General features: G+C 41.0%; 1 protein-coding gene across 7 annotated transcripts; it reads right to left on the bottom strand.

Annotated features, from left to right (window-relative positions):
- Positions 1–11,554: 11,554 nt before the first annotated feature.
- Positions 11,555–19,711, bottom strand: abhd17ab (abhydrolase domain containing 17A, depalmitoylase b). Of its 7 annotated transcripts, none has more exons than XM_021603918.3 (5): positions 19,515–19,711; positions 17,733–18,109; positions 15,924–16,118; positions 15,362–15,541; positions 11,555–14,373 (listed from the first exon to the last, which is right to left on the bottom strand). In XM_021603918.3, the coding sequence occupies exons 2-5, from the start codon at positions 18,101–18,103 to the stop codon at positions 14,148–14,150; spliced, it is 972 nt and encodes a 323-aa protein (XP_021459593.2). In that variant the 5' UTR covers positions 18,104–18,109; positions 19,515–19,711; the 3' UTR covers positions 11,555–14,147. The 7 variants fall into 7 exon arrangements, with proteins under 7 accessions (XP_021459593.2, XP_021459589.2, XP_021459590.2 ...); XM_021603914.3 differs by having other exon boundaries at positions 17,733–18,106; positions 19,515–19,701; XM_021603915.3 differs by lacking the exon at positions 19,515–19,711 and adding an exon at positions 18,306–19,258.
- Between the last annotated feature and the right edge of the window lie 381 nt (positions 19,712–20,092).

The raw sequence follows: 20,092 nt of genomic DNA, 5'->3' as shown, positions 1-20,092 counted from the left end.
AACGATAGTTCAAATTATTACTCTGTAATTACCATTTAACAATATGCTTGGTCATTTCTTCACCATAAAATGTTACAATGAGATGACAAGTAACTATGAAGTCCTGTAAAGCTAGTGCACCGTATCATTTGTGGGCTTTGTAAATTGTTTAAGGCATTTCAACTGATTTCAATGCAGTTATGACCTCTCCTCTCGAAGCTACATCCTATTCATGTGCAATTTCATAGAAATGAATTGACAAATGTGTTTTAAAGCATTTTGAGTTATTTATTTAACCCTAAGAAAATATACATAAATATCCTAGAGCCAAGTCGATAAAGAATATACATGGAAATCTTATAAGCAATATTTTTGTTTGTCATCAGCTAATAAGACAATTCGGTGAACATATTTTCATTGTTGAGATCACCTCCATGAAAAATATAGATGGTTTATTTTGAAATCAGTTGGATATGTTCAGAAATACAATACCAGTCAAACGTATGGACACACCTAATGATTTCAAGGGTTTTTCTTTATTTGGACTATTTTCTACATTGTAAAATAAGTGAAGACATCAAAACTATGTAATAACACAGTAACCAAAAAAAAATAAAAAATGTAATCTATATTTTATAGTGTGTGCAAAGCTGTCATCAAGGCAAAGGGAGGCTACTTCGAATAATCTAAAATATATTTTTATTTAACACTTTTACTACATGATTCCATATGTGTTAATTCATGGTTTTGCAACAGTAAAAAGTGAGAAATTTGCAGATGTGCACTTGAGCAAGACACTTAACCCTAATTGCTCCTGTATGTCACCCTGGATTAGAGTGTCTGCTAAATGACTCCTATGTAAATAATGGTGATCTGCAAAACAAACGTTAGAGGTGCATGCGGCCACCTAGTGTACTGGGGTTTGTGGTCAATCACAGCCTGTAGACTTTCCAATAAAAGAAAACAAACATTTAAACATTTACCTAATCATGTGCTACTAAGACGATAAAAAAGATCCCTACTAACTTATAACCTTTGGCCTCACCTCTACCAAAGGGGCACGAATATAAATTGTATCTTGTTTTAAAGCCCTCTTGGCTACTTGATCTTCAATTAAATGTCCTCCCACACCTGAATGGGCTGGGACCCAGTAGAAATGCACTACTACACCCAGTCTCTCAATTCTCCATAGCAGAAGAGCTACTGCCCCCTTACCCGGGAAGCACCGAACAGCAGACAGGGACATTGGACCATCGAAGAGGTGCAAATATGAGAACTACATTGATTTGGGGTTCACTTATATTGGGAGTAGTGCCTTTCCTCAGCCACAGTGTTATATGTGCAAAAAGTATTATCTCACAACTTGATGAAACCTTCACTCGTGCGCAGACATTTAGAAACAAAACATGGCAATTTGACAAATAAGCCACAGGACTTTTTTGAGTGAGATTTAAAATGACTTTCAAGTAGTAAGACGTATATAAGCAACAGATACCATTAATAAGAAGGGGTTAGAAGTGTCTTATATGGTGAGCTACTGAGTGGCTAGGACAGGCAAGCCCCCTACAATTGTGGAGGACTTAATTATTCCTGCTGCCACGGATATAGCTGGGACAATGCTGGGGGAAAAGGCCCCAAAAACTATACAGATAATTCCTTCACCAAACAACACTGTTTCACGACGCTTCAGTGCCATGGCAGGAGATGTTTTGAAACAATTACTGCTTCGCATACAAGTGAATTCTATGCGTTACAGCCGGATTAGTCAACAGACTAGGTGTGCCTGGCACAGCTCCTGGTATATGTCCGTTACGTTTATGGGGGGTCAATTAAGGAAGATATCCTCTTCTACAAACCACTGGAAACCAGGACAAGAGGAGAGGATATTTTTAAAGTAATGGACAGCTTTGTGACATCGAATGGACTTTGGTGGTCAAGATGTGTTGGTATCTGTACTGATGGCGCAAAAGCCATGACAGGGAGACATAGTGGAGTGGTAATGCGCGTGCAAGCAGTTGCTCCCAACGCCACTTGGGTACACTGCAGCATCCACCGAGGCTCTTGCTGTCAAGGGAATGCCTGACTGCTTGAAAGACGTTTTGGACACTACAGTGAAAATGGTTAACTTAATTAAAGCAAGACCCCTGACCTCTCGTGTATTTTCTGCACTATGCAATGATATGGGCAGCGACCATGTAACGCTTTTACAACATACAGAAGTGCGCTGGTTATCAAGGGGTAAAGTATTGACATGTTTTTAAAAATTGCGAGACGAGCTTAAAGTTTTCTTTACTGACCAGAATTTTCACTTGTTTGACCGTTTGCATGATGACGAGTTTCTCACAGGACTGGCCTATCTGGGGGATGTTTTTTTCTCGCCTGAATGATCTGTATCTAGGATTACAGGGACTCTCCGCAACTAAATTCAATGTGCGGGACAAAATTGAGGCTATGATTAAGAAGTTGGAGCTCTTCTCTGTCTACAAGGACAACACACAGGTCTTTCCATCGTTGTATGATTATTTTGTGTGCAAATGAACTCAAGCTTACGGACAATGTCAAATGTGATATAGCGAAGCACCTGAGTGAGTTGGGTGTGTAATTACGCAGGTACTTTCCCGAAACGGATGACACAAACAACTGGATTTGTTATCCCTTTCATGCTCTGCCTCCAGTCCACTTACCGATATCTGAACAGGAGAGATGCATCGAAATTGCAACAAGTGGTTCTGTGAAAATTGAATTTAATCAGAAGCCACTGACAGATTTCTGGATTGGGCTGCGCTCAGAGTATCCTGCCTTGGCAAATCGCGCTGTTACGACACTGATGTCCTGTGCAACCATGTACCTATGTAAGTGTGGATTCTCGGCACTCAGTAGCATGAAAACTAAATACAGGCACAGACTGTGTTTGGAAAATGATTTAAGACTGAGACTCACGCCAATACAACCCAACATTTCAGAGTTATATGCATCCTTTCAAGCACACCCTTCTCATTAACCTGTGGTGAGTTATTCACAATTTTTGATTAACAAATAAGGTTTTATATGTAAGATGGTTAAATAATGAGCAAAATTATTGATTATATTATTATTTGTGCCCTGGTCCTATAAGAGCTCTTTGTCACTTCCCATGAGCCGGGTTGTGACGACAACTCACACTCCTTATGTTTAAGAAATGTATCGTATAGTGTGTGTGTGTGGCAGGCTTACAATGATGGCAAAAAAACTACATTTGAGAGTGCGTTGACCCTGGTGCTAGAGGGGGTACACAGCTGGAGGTTGAATGTTTGAAGGGGTACAGGACTATAAAAAGTTTGGTCAGAAATCAGTGGTTCCCAATCTTTTCTCTTTTCCACCAAGGTTAAATCAATGAAAGGTGCCAGGAGTAACCACAGAGGGACATTCCCTATAACCACAGACGGCCCCACCTCCAACTCCCTCATTCCGCTCTCCTCAGCAAGCTTTTCAACTATCCAACCAAATCCACTGCCTGGTCAACTAGCATACTCCTAACGTTTGTCTAGAACAGTGGTATTCAGTTGGGATCGCGGGGTAACGACAGTGGGATCGTCCAAAAATAAATAAGAGTAAGATTCTTGTATGGGACAATATACAAATGTTTTTTAGAAAGATAATTGAAAATAACATTTTATTGAGTAAATATATTTATTGGTTCCTTTTCATTTTGAAAACGTAATGAATAGGTTATTTGTTGATGCAAAAATCGAAATGCACCGATTTTAAGGTTGTGTTGTTAGATTTGGGGAGGGGTCACGAGATATTCTTGTGAGAAAATGGGGTCCCCAGAAATTCTGCTGAAAAAGTTGGAATAGCACTGATCTTGAACAATAGCAGTGGGATGGCCAATCTCACAGCCTTTCAGTCTTGGGTGATTCTGCAACTTCGAGCACTTTGTCTTTCAGAAATTAAAACTTATTCAAACACCATTTTACCAGTATTGTACTTGTCTTTGATTTGTCTAGAAACTAAATCTGATAATGGCTGCTATCGTACTATTCAGGAATGTATATATTTTTGTCATTTTTCCTAGACAGCCATAGACAAATGTCATTTCCATCACGTCATTAAACATCCATTTTAGTTCAATGAAATGTCATACAATTGATTTATAATGGATTTCTTATACATTTGTACATGAACTTGTATTGAATATTATTTTAAGTGATTTTTAAGGTTTTCCTAACATTCATAATTCAACACAACGCCTGAATGTATAAACTTGCCTTGGTGACAGCTGAAAACATTTATTTATCATGAAAAATAATATATTCCATCCAACCTTTTTGTGAGATTATGATAACAACTGTATGATTTCCATATCTAAAACAAATAAATGGATGTAAATTATACATAATATACAAATGTACCTCAAAAATATGGGTTGTGGTGGAAATGACATCTATGTAAAAAAAAAAAAAAAAAACATGGAAACAAAGTGAACTGGCTAGAATTCACTGGTGTATTTACACATGTAGTTCTCTGCAAAGTCAATATGCACAATGATCTCCTCTTTCCCTAGATTCTCTTTTAATTCTCTGTTTGGAGTATTGGTGTTGAATGTTGTACACTTGTTTCCCCAACTTCTCTTTCAATCCTTTGGAGAAGTACTCCAATAGAATCTGCAGTTTTACTGTCAAATGTACAGTGAACTTCTCCATGTTTCCCTCTTTGTTGTTCTTCTCTCTCTCTTCAGCTTTGTTTTAGGGAGAACTCTGTCTACATGCACTCTTTCTTCAGGTTCTCATAGCACAAAGACTCAATAAGGTTGTCATTGTTGCTGCAGCTGATCACTTTGTGATGCTGTAGTTTGTCCTCCATGAACTGGAGGTTGGCGTGGGTTTTGCAGAGCCATGTGTCCCTATCCTGGACTGTTGGCTTGACAACCCAAAATGACGTCTTTTGCAGAATTCACAGTAGGACTTTTACATTTCTGAATATTCCCTCTTAAAATTCAGATCAAGGTTCTGAATTGTGCCAATCAAGAAGCGCTTCTGCTTTTATTTCTTGTTCCTCGTTAGTGTGTCCTTTTTCCCTGTTTGCTCTACTGTTGACATCCCGTTCATAGAATCTAGTGATTTTCTCTTCTGTGGCAGTGCTAATTATGTTACACTGATTTTTCCTGGAGTATTGAAGACTAGATGGCCTGTTTTCATTTGCCCTCATTTCTTTTGCTGAAAATCCAAATTCTCTTTTTGCGGCTTTGACCAGGCCATACTTTCTCAGGATGTTGCCTTTGAGCATTTTTGAAGCCACTTGTTTGTCCTTGTCACTGCAAATTGTTTTATACTTTTGTTTTAACTCTGCAATGATGACATTTTGAAACAATAAAATCCTTCTCAGGTTCTTCGGAGTTCCCTTCATTTGCTGTTTTGTCTTTGTCTTTGGGGAATCTTGTCTCTCCATTTTATTCATCCGTCGATCAGACCTTTTTTTGTATTTCTCAGCTTTCTGTAAAGATTTATCAAGTTTGACATTTGTCATACTAAGATCTCTGTATGCTTTTGAGCGACCTCTTCCAACCTTTTTCCTTCCAGCAAGTATTCGACTTCTCCTTCCTGTTGCAGACGATGAGGAAGGGGTATCAGGGTGTGCATCAGGGGCAGGTAAGTTAGGGGCAGGTATGTTGGCCTCATGTTCTGGCTGCAGGTCATCTGGTGACTGAGGTGATGTGTTGCCTGACAGGTAGGTCTCCATTGCAACTGTTCTCTTTAAAGTCTGTCTTCTATTCCGTTGGTTGCATTTCCATTGCCATCTCTTGCTTCTTTGATCTCGCTTTGTAAGCTCAGAGATAGATTTCACTTCTCCCTTCTCTTTTTTCTTTGTATCTCTCCCTGTCTTTTTGCAGATGTTCCTGGTATCGTATAGGATATTTTTTTAAATGTTGTACATATATACATACACTGCTCAAAAAAATAAAGGGAACACTTAAACAACACAATGTAACTCCAAGTCAATCACACGTCTGTGAAATCAAACTGTCCACTTAGGAAGCAACACTGATTGACAATAAATTTCACATGCTGTTGTGCAAATGGAATAGACAACAGGTGGAAATTATACGCATTTAGCAAGACACCCCCAATAAAGGAGTGGTTCTGCAGGTGGGGACCACAGACCACTTCTCAGTTCCTATGCTTCCTGGCTGATGTTTTGGTCCCTTTTGAATGCTGGCGGTGCTTTCACTCTAGTGGTAGCATGAGACGGAGTCTACATCCCACACAAGTGGCTCAGGTAGTGCAGCTCATCCAGGATGGCACATCAATGCGAGATGTGGCAAGAAGGTTTGCTGTGTCTGTCAGCGTAGTGTCCAGAGCATGGAGGCGCTACAAGGAGACAGGCCATTACATCAGGAGACGTGAAGGAGGCCGTAGGAGGGCAACAACCCAGCAGCAGGACCGCTACCTCCACCTTTGTGCAAGGAGGAGCACTGCCAGAGCCCTGCAAAATGACCTCCAGCAGGCCACAAATGTGCATGTGTCTGCTCAAACGGTCAGAAACAGACTCCACAGGTGGGGGTTGTGCTTACAGCTCAACACCGTGCAGGACGTTGGCATTTGCCAGAGAACACCAAGAGTGGGAAATTCGCCACTGGTGCCCTGTGCTCTTCACAGATGAAAGCAGGTTCACACTGAGCACATGTGACAGACGTGACAGTCTGGAGACGCTGTGGAGAACGTTCTGCTGCCTGCAACATCCTCCAGCATGACCGGTTTGGCGGTGGGTCAGTCATGGTGTGGGGTGGCATTTCTTTGGGGGGGCGCACAGCCCTCCATGTGCTCACCAGAGGTAGCCTGACTGCCATTAGGTACCGAGATGAGATCCTCAGACCCCTTGTGAGACCATATGCTGGTGTGGTTGGCCCTGGGTTCCTCCTAATGCAAGACAATGCTAGACCTCATGTGGCTGGAGTGTGTCAGCAGTTCCTGCAAGAGGAAGGCATTGATGCTATGGACTGGCCCGCCCGTTCCCCAGACTTGAATCCAATTGAGCACATCTGGAACATCACGTCTCGCTCCATCCACCAACGCCACGTTGCACCACAGACTGTCCAGGAGTTGGCGGATGCTTTAGTCCAGGTCTGGGAGGAGATCCCTCAGGAGACTATTCGCCACCTCATCAGGAGCATGCCCAGGCGTTGTAGGGAGGTCATACAGGCACTACTGAGCCTCATTTAGACTTGTTTTAAGGACATTACATCAAAGTTGGATCAGCCTGTAGTGTGGTTTTCCACTTTAATATTGAGTGTGACTCCAAATCCAGACCTCCATGGGTTGATAAATTTGATTTCCATTGATCATTTTTGTGTGATTTTGTTGTCAGCACATTCAACTATGTAAAGAAGTATTTCATAAGAATATTTAATTCTTTCAGATCTAGGATGTGTTATTTTAGTGTTCCCTTTATTTCTTTGAGCAGTGTATATATGTCTGTGACCTCTGTGCTGACAAATACTACTTAGTTTTCAACTTGTGCACGCACACCTTGGAGAATTTTCTAGATTCAATTGATTTAAAACATGATTTAATAAGCCTAAAGTTTTTTAAAAAGTCAAGTAAAAACAAATAAGATAATGGATTTGTGTCATTTCCACCACTTTCTGTTATTTCCACCACACTTACAGTGCCTTGCGAAAGTATTCGGCCCCCTTGAACTTTGCGACCTTTTGCCACATTTCAGGCTTCAAACATAAAGATATAAAACTGTATTTTATAGAATCAACAACAAGTGGGACACAATCATGAAGTGGAACGACATTTATTGGATATTTCAAACTTTTTTAACAAATCAAAAACTGAAAAATTGGACGTGCAAAATTATTCAGCCCCTTTACTTTCAGTGCAGCAAACTCTCTCCAGAAGTTCAGTGAGGATCTCTGAATGATCCAATGTTGACCTAAATGACTAATGATGATAAATACAATCCACCTGTGTGTAATCAAGTCTCCGTATAAATGCACCTGCACTGTGATAGTCTCAGAGGTCCGTTAAAAGCGCAGAGAGCATCATGAAGAACAAGGAACACACCAGGCAGGTCCGAGATGCTGTTGTGAAGAAGTTTAAAGCCGGATTTGGATACAAAAAGATTTCCCAAGCTTTAAACATCCCAAGGAGCACTGTGCAAGCGATAATATTGAAATGGAAGGAGTATCAGACCACTGCAAATCTACCAAGACCTGGCCGTCCCTCTAAACTTTCAGCTCATACAAGGAGAAGACTGATCAGAGATGCAGCCAAGAGGCCCATGATCACTCTGGATGAACTGCAGAGATCTACAGCTGAGGTGGGAGACTCTGTCCATAGGACAACAAATTGATGGGAAGATGGATGGAGCCAAATACAGGACCATTCTGGAAGAAAACCTGATGGAGTCTGCAAAAGACCTGAGACTGGGACGGAGATTTGTCTTCCAACAAGGCAATGATCCAAAACATAAAGCAAAATCTACAATGGAATGGTTCAAAAATAAACATATCCAGGTGTTAGAATGGCCAAGTCAAAGTCCAGACCTGAATCCAATCGAGAATCTGTGGAAAGAACTGAAAACTGCTGTTCACAAATGCTCTCCATCCAACCTCACTGAGCTCGAGCTGTTTTGCAAGGAGGAATGGGAAAAAATTTCAGTCTCTCGATGTGCAAAACTGATAGAGACATACCCCAAGCGACTTACAGCTGTAATCGCAGCAAAAGGTGGCACTACAAAGTATTAACTTAAGGGGGCTGAATAATTTTGCACGCCCAATTTTTCAGTTTTTGATTTGTTAAAAGAGTTTGAAATATCCAATAAATGTCGTTCCACTTCATGATTGTGTCCCACTTGTTGTTGATTCTTCACAAAAAAATACAGTTTTATATCTTTATGTTTGAAGCCTGAAATGTGGCAAAAGGTCGCAAAGTTCAAGGGGGCCGAATACTTTCGCAAGGCACTGTAAGTTTGTGATGGAAATGTTTGTGATGGAAATGACACTTCTACAGTTTCTGGAAATTGACAGACTGCATAGCATGCTTTGGTTAGTATTACAGATAGCATATCGTTTACACTAAATATATAAAATATTTTTACAAATTCAAAAGTTCTACCACATATTAAAGAAAATAAATGACTGACAATTAAAATATTCTCTACACAATAAATATTTACCTCGATTCAACTTCTGGACATCACATCTGGAACAACTCTCCACTGCAGCCATGTGCTTCAGTGTCACAATATGTTTCCATGGTAACTAAATTAACATTCTCTTGAAAAAACTTTATTAATAAGGAATTTGTCATCAGTGGTGGAAATAACACCACTCCCAAAGGACAGGTATATTTTGTGTAAAAAAAATATAAAGGGCATACTCACAATAAATATTGATATAGATTTTATTTAATTGACTCTTTCTGTAGTACATAACATTATATAATGTGTAATTATTGTTTTCTCATAGAAAAACATAGCAGAAGCTTAAAAGTCTGGGTCTGGGACAAGGGCAAAATAGTGAAATTGAGGTGTAAAATGCATCTGAAAAGTAGCTAAAATACTTGATAGAGAGGTGTTTTAAAATGTATGGGGTGATTCCAGTGTGAACTTATCATACAAATATTTGTATTTGTTTTATTTTTTATAAAATCCCCAAAATTGACCCGAGGACATTCTGTGGTTGCAGAATCACACCCTCTTACCCAATATGCTAGTGACATGCCCAATATTCTATGACATGTCCAAAGGCATTTCACCGGCCTCAACTAGTAAGGCACTTACAGGTCTTGATTTGAATGATGATGAGTGATAAAGTTACAGATGCACAAATATCATCCCCCCTCCCACCCCAAAATGCTAATCTCCTGTTATTGTAATGGTGAGAGGTTAGCATGTATTGGGGTATGATATTTGTGCGTCTAACTTTCTCACTCATCATTATTCGCGATTCATTCAGGACTATCTGTAATCATGGAAATGTTTAGAAACATATTCTATTCTTATATACAATAAAAGTGACTCTAAAATGACACAATACATTATTTATCATTCATTTCTATTGGCCACAAAATAATCTGAAACACAACCAAAACAAACAGCAAATGTCACAAGCTTGATGTAATCATTGAGTGCTAGGAATATGTGAGCAAATACTAAACTTGTGACCACTTTATTACACAAGTGAATTTGTCCCAATACTTTTGGTCCCCTAAAATGGGGGGACTATGCACAAAAAGTGTTGTAAATTCTAAATTAAAGCTGTCAGTCTGCAGTTTAGCCTCATAATAATTGTAGAATTTGAAATCCAAAGTGCTGGAGTACAGAGGCAGAACAACAACAAAATTGTCACTGTCTGAATAATTACAGAGGTCACTGTATACAATGTTGTCCTAAGTCATACTTCCGGGTCCTGTCCCCTAATCTTTTGAATTGGCTTGACGATTATGTCATCAGACTTGTGAAAACAAGGTAATTTAAGATATATACAATTATATTCCTGTTTGAGGAATTTACTTCTGCCACTTTTTCCCCATTGTATACCATTCAAAAAGCTTACAAAAGTTAAAAAACTACAAGGTTATTTCCTGGAAAATGACACTTCACTTTAATATATACATCTGATGTGCCCTGCAACAGGGTCGGCTGTGGCTCAATAATTTTGCTGCCAGGTGGCAGCAAGATGGTTTATTCAGCCATCTGTATCAGTGACATTAAGGGAAAATATTGGAGACACAGCCTATATAGACTTAATAAATTGCAAAATCTTCCATTAATTTATGTAAAGAATGTATGAACAGTTCTGACTGCTCTGTCTAGCAAAAAGGACACACTTGCTATTTGCAATAGTAGTAGCAGTACTATTACTAGTAGCAACCTGCTAGTTGCATGTCTAAGTTAACATGGATGCATGAATGGTCCATGTAGACTGTATAAGTGCAAGGCGGTGACAGTGGATGTGATTGTACTGCTACAGTGGGTCATTCAGTCTCTAACTTCCTATTGTGCTGTTTGCAGCCTGGCAGAAGGGGAGTGCTGTTGCATCTGCCTTAATCTCTGTGCAAAGCGATAAGCACATTTGTGTGAGAGAGACTGTGTGCTCATGTATGTAGCCCATTGAGAAGAGTTGGGAGAAGTGTATGTGTGTGTGTGTGTGTGTTTGCGGGAAGGGGGAGCAGCGCTTAAATCCTATCTGGCAGTGCTACATCCCCCTACTCTTCATCCTAGCCTGCGAAGAGAGGTTGGACAGACTGGAAGGGCTTGTACTACAAAAATAAAAACAGACAGATTATTTGAATCTTTTTGTCACAGATAAGTAGCTAAGCCCATTTTGATGCGCTCCCCATTCCCCAATACAATGCCCTGTCACCTGGTCACCAACCAGCAGTATATGTATAGCATCTGGTAGACTAGTCCTCTGAAACCTGATCCAACACTCATTCTGTTCTTTCTTTACAGCATGCCAAAGCTGAATCACAGAGATGAAAGGGAAACTGGTGAATAGAGTGGACTTAACCTTAAATGTACAGAGAGCTGTGCTACACCAAATGGGGTTAACATCCTAGAAATTAAGTCAGACATGGAAGTCAAATTTTATCAATTCATTATTTTATTTTCGGAGATGTTTTTTTTGGGGGGGGGGGGGGGGGGGGGGGACATTTTAAACTAAATATAACAAAGTTGTAAATAATAAACAATGCATAACTGGATACAATAACATACCAAACTCCATCATCCACTTGGATCCTAACCCTCAGCAAAAAAATAAACAATCTGCAAACAATGTAATATAGTAAACACATTTGAATAAAAAATACATTTCTATAACTTAGTTTCTTTAAACAAAAGCTCTGAATGTGTGTCTGGAACTCCTCACACTCAAAGTACAGTCCATCATCTGCTACACACACTCCTCTCTCAGGCCACCCAGACACACACAAATCTGCTGTATTGCTTGTATTCTCCATACAATTGTCCAGAGTAAACACGCTTAAGCTGTCCCAAACCAAACTATTAGCAGCTTGAACAAGAGCATATCCTGGCTGATTCAGGGCGCACAACTTTTGTTCCCTAAATGTTTATGTGGTGATGGACAATAAACCCAAGTACTATGGGTGATGAAGGACTTTCTTTGGTTCTGATGAACATAACTATATAAGAGGTATGCTTTGTTCAAGACAGAACATTTACTGTTAAAATTTGATTGCTGTGTACAAGTAATCCTGACTCCCCCAAAACTCAACCCAAACAAAAGGACCTCCACTATCTTGTGGTGGACCCTGTATGCCAGGGAAGTTGGGCATTTGGTCGACTTTCACACAGTCAGTCAGAAATTGTGGAATCTTAAGTCTGTCTGAAATAGAGTGGCAACAGTAGGAAGTCAGTGAAAAGGGCTAGTTGGAGCTGAAAAGGGAGCCTGCTGGAAATAAACCTAGTGAATAATAAATTAGAGCACATCTTATTCCATAGCTCTACTAGTGTTATAATGAAGTGTTATTACCCCTAACATGAAGCAAAAGAGCAACCAATCAAACATGCAACATGACACCAGCAAAGAATACTTACTGTACATCACTGGATCCATTCCACTGTACAGTGTAAAATAACATGTATGACTGTTACATTTCCCCTCAAACTAAGCAGCATTAATGTATACAATGGATGTGGAGGGTTTGACCCTTTTCAATCCATTTATCCTCATCTTTAGCAGCAAGTTCAGTTAATACTCCATCCACCCAACCAGCTTAATCTCAACTGACCTGACCCAATTTACTATGCGAATGGCCATTGCCAGCATAAGCCTAGTAATTTACAATGATTTTGTGTTTTTAGAGGGATGAAATAACTCAAGTGAAATTGAATATGTACAACTTTAAATCACTTACAAAGATTTTAAAAATCCATTGGAAAACATCCCATATAGAAACCCAGTAAGATGTGAATTGAGTTCTGTGTGAGTAAAGGCCAACTAATGCCTCCTTAACTCAGAGAACATGGCAGGACTTAGTTTGTGTTCTAAAGGTAAACTCACATGTCCATAACATCAATTGTAGTACAACTACTGTAGAATATGAATCAGGGAGTGAAACATGAGAGTGGTTGCCGAGTTAGAAATCAATCACGTCTTAGAGGGATGTTAGCGACTTAATGATGCTTTTGAAACAATTCATTTGGCAGAGAGATTTTGGACTTTAGCCAAAGCAATATTCAGCAACTTTTTAAAAATGACTTATGCTCTAATCACTTTTTAGATTAGAATTAAACCATGCTTAATAATTATAAAAACTTAAGATTTGTCTATGAAAGAAATTATTCATAGACACGGACTATTAATCTGACAGCTTAATTGTAAATGAGACAGAGGAGGAGAGGATGAGACAAGAGGAGAGCAAAGAAAAAAGATTCCACAAGAAACATTAGCAACAAACCTGCTTTCAAATAGGACAGTTATACTCATACGTCAACACCACAGGATTTGTAAAGTAGTGGCTCAGTGTCATCGTTGTGTTAGAAAAGAGAAATACACACATTCCCCATTCAAATTAAATACCAAAATGTCAGTGCTCAAAACAGACTTTCATTACTCAAGGATTTGCCCATGTTAGGGTTGTTAGTTAAAATTGAATCATGTGTAAACGTCTCAGAAGATGATATACAGTACATGTGTTTAGAACACCTAACCTGTTTGAGGTTGTTTTTGCCTGGGGTAATAGAGAGGGGCTTTAGACAGGCAGAAATAAAACAGGCAGAAGGTAGAGCGCCCTCCATGCCTGGGGTAATAGAGAGGGGCTTTAGACAGGCAGAAATAAAACAGGTAGAAGGTAGAGAGCCCTCCATGCCTGGGGTAATAGAGAGGGGCTTTAGACAGATAGAAATAAAACAGGCAGAAGGTAGAGTCCTCCATGCCTGGGTGCATTCTTGCACTGTCCAAGGGGCGGGAGGTGGAATAGATTCTCTGACCAGGATTAATGACAGGTGACAGAGACAGAAAAATAGGAAAACAACTAAAAGACAGGGCTGCCGAACATCCAGACAAAGTCGCCCCAAAAGGTGAAGGATCATTCATTCTGAGAGCCCAGCCATCCACTCCTCCTGACCCACTTAGACCCAGGGGAACAGAGGAGACCCAGAGGAACAGAGGAGAGCCAGAGGAGGGTTGGAGCCTGGAGGCGGTGTGGGGGTGTTCAGGCGTGCTGTGCGGCCAGCTCCTGGCCAATGAAGCGGCGCAGGCGCTCCAGATACTGGCTGTACAGTTCGATGTCGTTGTGTCCCGCCCCCTCCACCCAAAGTGGCTCCACGGCCTTGGGACAGCGCTCGAACAGAGCCATACCGTGGGAGAAGTCGATCACCTCGTCCTCAGTCCCGTGGATGATCAGCACCGGTGACGTGATCTTAGACACCTTCTCAATGCTGACAGAGACACAATGGGCAAAGGAGTTAGTGACTGGGGATAAGGGAAGCAAAGGTAGTCCCTAGACGGCAATGTACGGTAGGAATTATGTAACAACATTGTTATAACTAATGGGCAAGTATGTTCTTAAAGGATAACCGTGGATAGAAAGCATTGTACAGTCTGTTCTAGCATGGCCAGTTAGTGCAAAATGCCCTGCAGCCTTGAGCACTGAGCAGCAACTGTTCTCTAACAGGTAGAGGGACAAACAGGACAGGAAGGGGAGAATAATGAGAACACAATCCTACTGCATGTAAATGCCTCTCTCAGATCAGCTCCATCTGCTAGTTCAGATGGAAGAGAGTCCTCCATCCCCCACATAACAGCAAATTCAGATCTGAACCAAGCTAGTATCACTTCACTTGGAGTCCACTCTGACTAGATGGAGTATTGAGTATAGGAGTTGAGTGTTGTGTGGGCTGGGGAGTGCCAACTGGGCAACAGGCGCGGGAGAATTCAGGATCGTGGAGGAGAACACCAGAGGCTTTCACCACAGATAAGAGGCATCCCCAGCTCCCTCCCCACCACCTACTCTACTCCCACACTGCACTGCCTGGTACTGGAACTGGACTGTAATGGAATCCTATTCAGTGAACCAGCATGTGATCTTAATGGTTCAGATACCACACAACCCCATTTGACATAATAACGGGCGATGATACAACAAATGACTGGAGGAGTCAGTGTTTGACATCTGCTTATGATCTGATGCAGAGTGAGAGATGACTTCGTTATGTACTAAGGCTGATTCCCCAGGGAGGGAGGGAGGAGGGAGAGAGGCTGAATAATAAAATACATGGAAGCTATGAAAGAGATTGCAGCTCTTCTTTCAGTTGGACAGAAATATTTTTTCACTGACATTTATAGTTCTATAATGATCTGCTAATCTTGACAAGTCTGCAATAATGTGAAGATGGAGATAAGAGGAAGGTGTGGTAGATGACTCACTTGGGAAAAGCATCAAAGCAGTATGTCTTTTTGGTGTCTGGGAAGGCCACCCGCATGCCAGAGGTGAGGGGGGAGTGGAGCACCACAGCAGCACACTCATACCGTGATGCCAGGTCAACAGTGGGAACGGTGCCAATGCTTTGCCCATACAGGATTATGTTCTCTGGGCTGATGCCATATCTGATCACAACCAGGAAGAGAGTGGAATAAAATACAATAATGTCAAGGAAAAGCTTGTAGTGGCAAACAATTTGAACCTAAATCACTCCTATGAAACCTAAACTGTGATAAAAATATATATTATCATTCCATATTATCACATAGATTCAGGAGTTGACAGGTAACACATGTCTGTGAACATGGCACGCCTAATACAAAAACCAGCTGTAGCTCCATAACTCTAACATCCATCCAAGGGCAGCCGCTGATAGCACAGCATCCCATCAATCTAATGACAGTCCATTAGCTTATTGTGTGAAATTACTCCACCCACACCTCCCCTCCTCCTCCTCTCTCTGTAAGGTCTCCCACACTGACTGCGAAGTGGCGGTGCCGTATGTACCGTGTGCGCAGGGCCTGCCAGGCGGCTTCAATGTCAGCGTAGAGGTTCTTCTCGGAAGGCTTGCCCGTGCTGACACCGTAGCCGGAGTAGTCGTAGGAGAAGATGTTGCAGTTGATGCGTGTGCCCAGGCCGATATAGAAGCTGCTCATCTGGCCCAAGTCCACCGCGTTACCATGGGAGAACAGCACTGTAAACCTGGTGAGAGGCCACAGAGCAACGACTAGGTTAAAAAGATGGACGCTACCATAGCCGCGGGGAAGATGTTTTGAGTTGGGGGTGCAACCAAAAGTCCAAGCCAATGAAAAGAGGGGAGACAAAGATTGAACAATATTAGGATGAAATATAAATAAGCTACAGTACAGGCTACTTAATAAACTATCGAGTGGCACCGACTCACCCAATAATGAAGATGGAGCATTAGCCATCACCGGTGAGTAGCCTTATGCCTAAGATGTAGAGTTGTTGCGAAAACATTTGGTAGTTTCTATAGACAGATTAGTCTATTTTCAGCAGCAGGCATTTGCTTTATAAACGTTGTTTTTCCCACGATTGTATTTAGAAATGTGCAAAAGGCAGATTATAGCTGTTCACTTACAGCCACAAAAATAGAATCCATAGAATGGAGGTTCGGATTCAAGTCATGACTGGCAACCATTGTGAGTGTGCCCATGAGTTTACCAGTCAAATTGCCAGGGTTAGAGATTCCAAAGCCATTCTATAGATTATATTTCTATGGCTGCATAGCAACAAGTACTAGGCGCTGTCTGCCCAAATTGCATCTCTGGTGTTTTGAATGATTTTGTTGATGTCTGTAGGCTACAGACAGGAGTAATTAGACTATATAATTTTGGCAAATGTATTTCAAATTTATCAGAGGGCGCTGCAGCACCACCAACACCCCTATTTCCTGCGGCTATGGACTCTACCTGGTATTTTACCTATCCTAACCTGCATTGTGTGAACAGCAGATTTCCATTGAAACCTCAGGAATGACCTCTTTGCATGGGACATGAATATGCTGTATAAGGTAAATTGGTTATGGCCACAGACTCAAGAGAGGACTAGTTCACTAAGTTTGAATCAGGTCTTTTTGCTTGTCCTGTACTACACGAATAACAGGGTTGCTATACCCCAGGCATCATCCATGTGCTTTATATTCATGAATGTGAACTGTGCTCCCTAAAGCAACTGGATACTCTCTATTCTTTAAATAGACTGGGCCTCTCCCATACAGTAAGTTATATCTTTGCTCTTGGGTGTTTTGCTCAAAATGTGACCCTGAACAAGGAATACATATTACATTGCATGCGTGACACTGATATTACTCAAGTGTAACAAGACCCAGTCCATGTCTTCGAAAAGCAATTTAGTTGATTACTGAACACAACAACAAGAGAAACAAATGTTGCTACCTGAAGTCATACAATATGAAGACATACTGAGGTATAAACTCAGCCAACCAGATTATCAAAGACAAATTGACAAATCTGACAGAACCACAGGCAAACATTTTAGCATCAATTGGGGTAAGAATAAGTAGAATGGTATTTGTAGGTCAAAAGAGATGGCCTAAACAAATTAAAGCCAGAAGCAGGAAGAGAACAGATTTGAGATAGCCACACACAATGAGGATGCCAGTACAGGAAGAAAGGAAATAGGACACAAGGGAGTGGAAAAATAATGGCTTTACAAAACGAAGACGAGAGAAAAAGGGGCGAGTTCAGAGGAAGTGGGACACATGGTCAGACAAAAGGACCTAAATGAGCAAAGGTACACGCACGTGCACACACACTGTTCTGCGCGACTAACCTGGCGGTGGGCGCACAGCGGATGTACATGCAGCCCACTCGATTGCCACGGCTGGAGCGGGTGAAGAACACCTCTGTAGCATCCAGCTCTCTCTGGGAGTACTGAAACTCAGCTCGCTCTGTCAGGTGGAGCTTCCATTTTCCCTCTGCAGGACCAGTGCTGCCTGAACCCCCTACAGCTGTTCCAGGTACCCCTCCCCTGGATCTCAACCCCGCTGACCCTGCTGTCCCTGGGGCCGCAGACCCATCGAGGTCCGGCAAGAGGGAATATGTAGGCTCAGGAGGCAGGAAGGCAAGCTTGGCGGCAATACGGCTCGGACAGGGAGGGCAGCAGAACAGGCAGCATAGCTCACTGACTGATAGGCCATTCATTTTCTACTGTGGGGGCAAAGACGACATTGTATGTTGATCTGATTTCAAAACAAAGGAGTACAAAAAAAATGTGACACGCAAAGTTGTTTTTACAATTACACTACTGTTAAAATTGTTCAGAAATACTTTAAGTAGTTATCGTCAACTCAAACTAACAATAAAACACATTTTATGTTAAAGAATTTTAAAAAATTATGCCTACCTGTGAGAGGATACTATTTGCAAAAATATTAAGCTATAACACATGCAAAAATCAACAATTGATCCAAAGCCAACCCCTACATGAAAGTTTTCCTGTCAGCAAAAATCTGAAATTAAGACGGTCGTCTGAAAATGTTATTTTGAAAGTAGAATCAGGTGATTTTGTAGTATGGCTGAAGTCCACATGAAATCCATATTCCAAGTATTGGCTGTTATTATTGAGGTGTTTTCAAGTGTTCGAGTAAGGTTAACTTCAGCCAACACTGGGTATGGCTACTTTCCCTGTTAGCTAATGACTAGCTAGCTAACTAATGAGCAACTGTGAATCTGGATAGCTGAAGCCCCCACTCTGTTTACATCTCATATCGAATAGCCTAACAGTAGCTTTACATCTCATTGCGCATAGGCCTAACGGTTTGTTGAGAAGTATTCCACTATAGCTAGCTGGAGCTGGCATCAACAATATTGACCTTCTACTGCTAACGTTAGTACAGCCAAATGATTCAAAGCGTAAAGTCGTGCCTGCAAAGGAATAAGTAAACACATCCCGGCAATGCTAATGACGACACACAAAAACAATATGATTTTTAACCACAGAAACCAAATCAAAGCTTAATTTTCAACACCTTTTGTATGGCTAAGTAGCCAGCTAACGTTAGCTAAATTAGGTCACAGAAATATATTAGCTAAGCAGCTAGCATTGGGTAGCTAGCAAACTAGCTAGCTAGTTAAGTTATTCAGACCTGAAAACACACATTTTAGGAGGACAGTCATTTGTGGACACCGACGCAAATATATAGCCTGGGAACAAACAAAAAAAACAAGCGTCACGAATATCCGTTTTGATAATCAAATCGGTTTTTAGTGGTTGAAATGATTAGCAGCTACTGTCATTTATTAATCCATTGGACGTGCAGTGTTCTTTCATCTCCGGAAATGACAGGTACAGGACGTGACGGAGAGGGCAGCTTCCAATGATAAGCAGGGGGAACTTCGTAATGTTATCAAACAGATTACAATGTACAGTATAATTTCTGGAGTTTTACTACTTCTCTGGAAAATAGTTGTCAGCATATGTTCACTATCTGTTGTTGTTGCATGGACCTCTTCCAGCACATAGAAATTAGAAGCTATGTCTCATAGGCGATATATGTATAGTAAATGCAACTCAACACACATAAAACAGATGAAAGGCAAGATATACAATCACCATTAATGGTTGAGTGTTCCATCTCCAAAACCGAAGTCACAGCTATGGGGTAAATGACAGGAGTGGCAAGAACTGAAGTCACCAGACCAGGCTTTGGTCTCAGCCCTGAGTCTTTTGCCCTGCTGGGGTGGTGTAAAACAAGCTAGGCTACACTCCAAACATAAGCGCCGGCCTGCCATGCCCTTTTAGTGGTGCCTGAAGCCAGTTTTACTGTGTACTTTAGGAGGCGGAGTCAAAGTGATTTTCCAAAGTGAATTTTAATTCGTCCAAATAAATAATATTTTGACGCACGCGGGCGACTGTTCATTCTCTGGGGGAGAGAGACAAAAATGAGAAGGAGAACCGGAGGTAAACTTTGTTAGCTTGCTACTATTATAGCCCATGAGGATGTTATTCAGAGTTATTGACCTCACAGTAAGCAATATTTGTCATTTACATTTCAAGATGTTGACTCAAAAGCTGCAGTGACGATAAGCTAACTACACTGCTCAAAAAAATAAAGGGAACACTAAAATAACACATCCTAGATCTGAATGAATGAAATATTCTTATTAAATATGTTTTCCTTTACATAGTTG

The sequence above is a fragment of the Oncorhynchus mykiss genome, chromosome 5 (assembly GCF_057628025.1).
Source record: "Oncorhynchus mykiss isolate SJ-2025 chromosome 5, ASM5762802v1, whole genome shotgun sequence".
NCBI lineage: Eukaryota > Metazoa > Chordata > Actinopteri > Salmoniformes > Salmonidae > Oncorhynchus > Oncorhynchus mykiss.
Note: the sequence above shows the minus strand (reverse complement) of the source record. Positions and strands in the feature narration are given on the sequence as shown.

What these genes read in the sequence shown, in the direction of transcription:
- abhd17ab (XM_021603914.3), bottom strand. An exon ending in TGGCAGGCCCTGCGCACACG is followed by an intron (nt 15,542 to 15,923) that starts GTACATACGGCA and finishes GGTTGTGATCAG; the next exon opens with ATATGGCATCAGCCCAGAGA. An exon ending in TGCTTTGATGCTTTTCCCAA is followed by an intron (nt 14,374 to 15,361) that starts GTGAGTCATCTA and finishes TGTCTCTGTCAG; the next exon opens with CATTGAGAAGGTGTCTAAGA.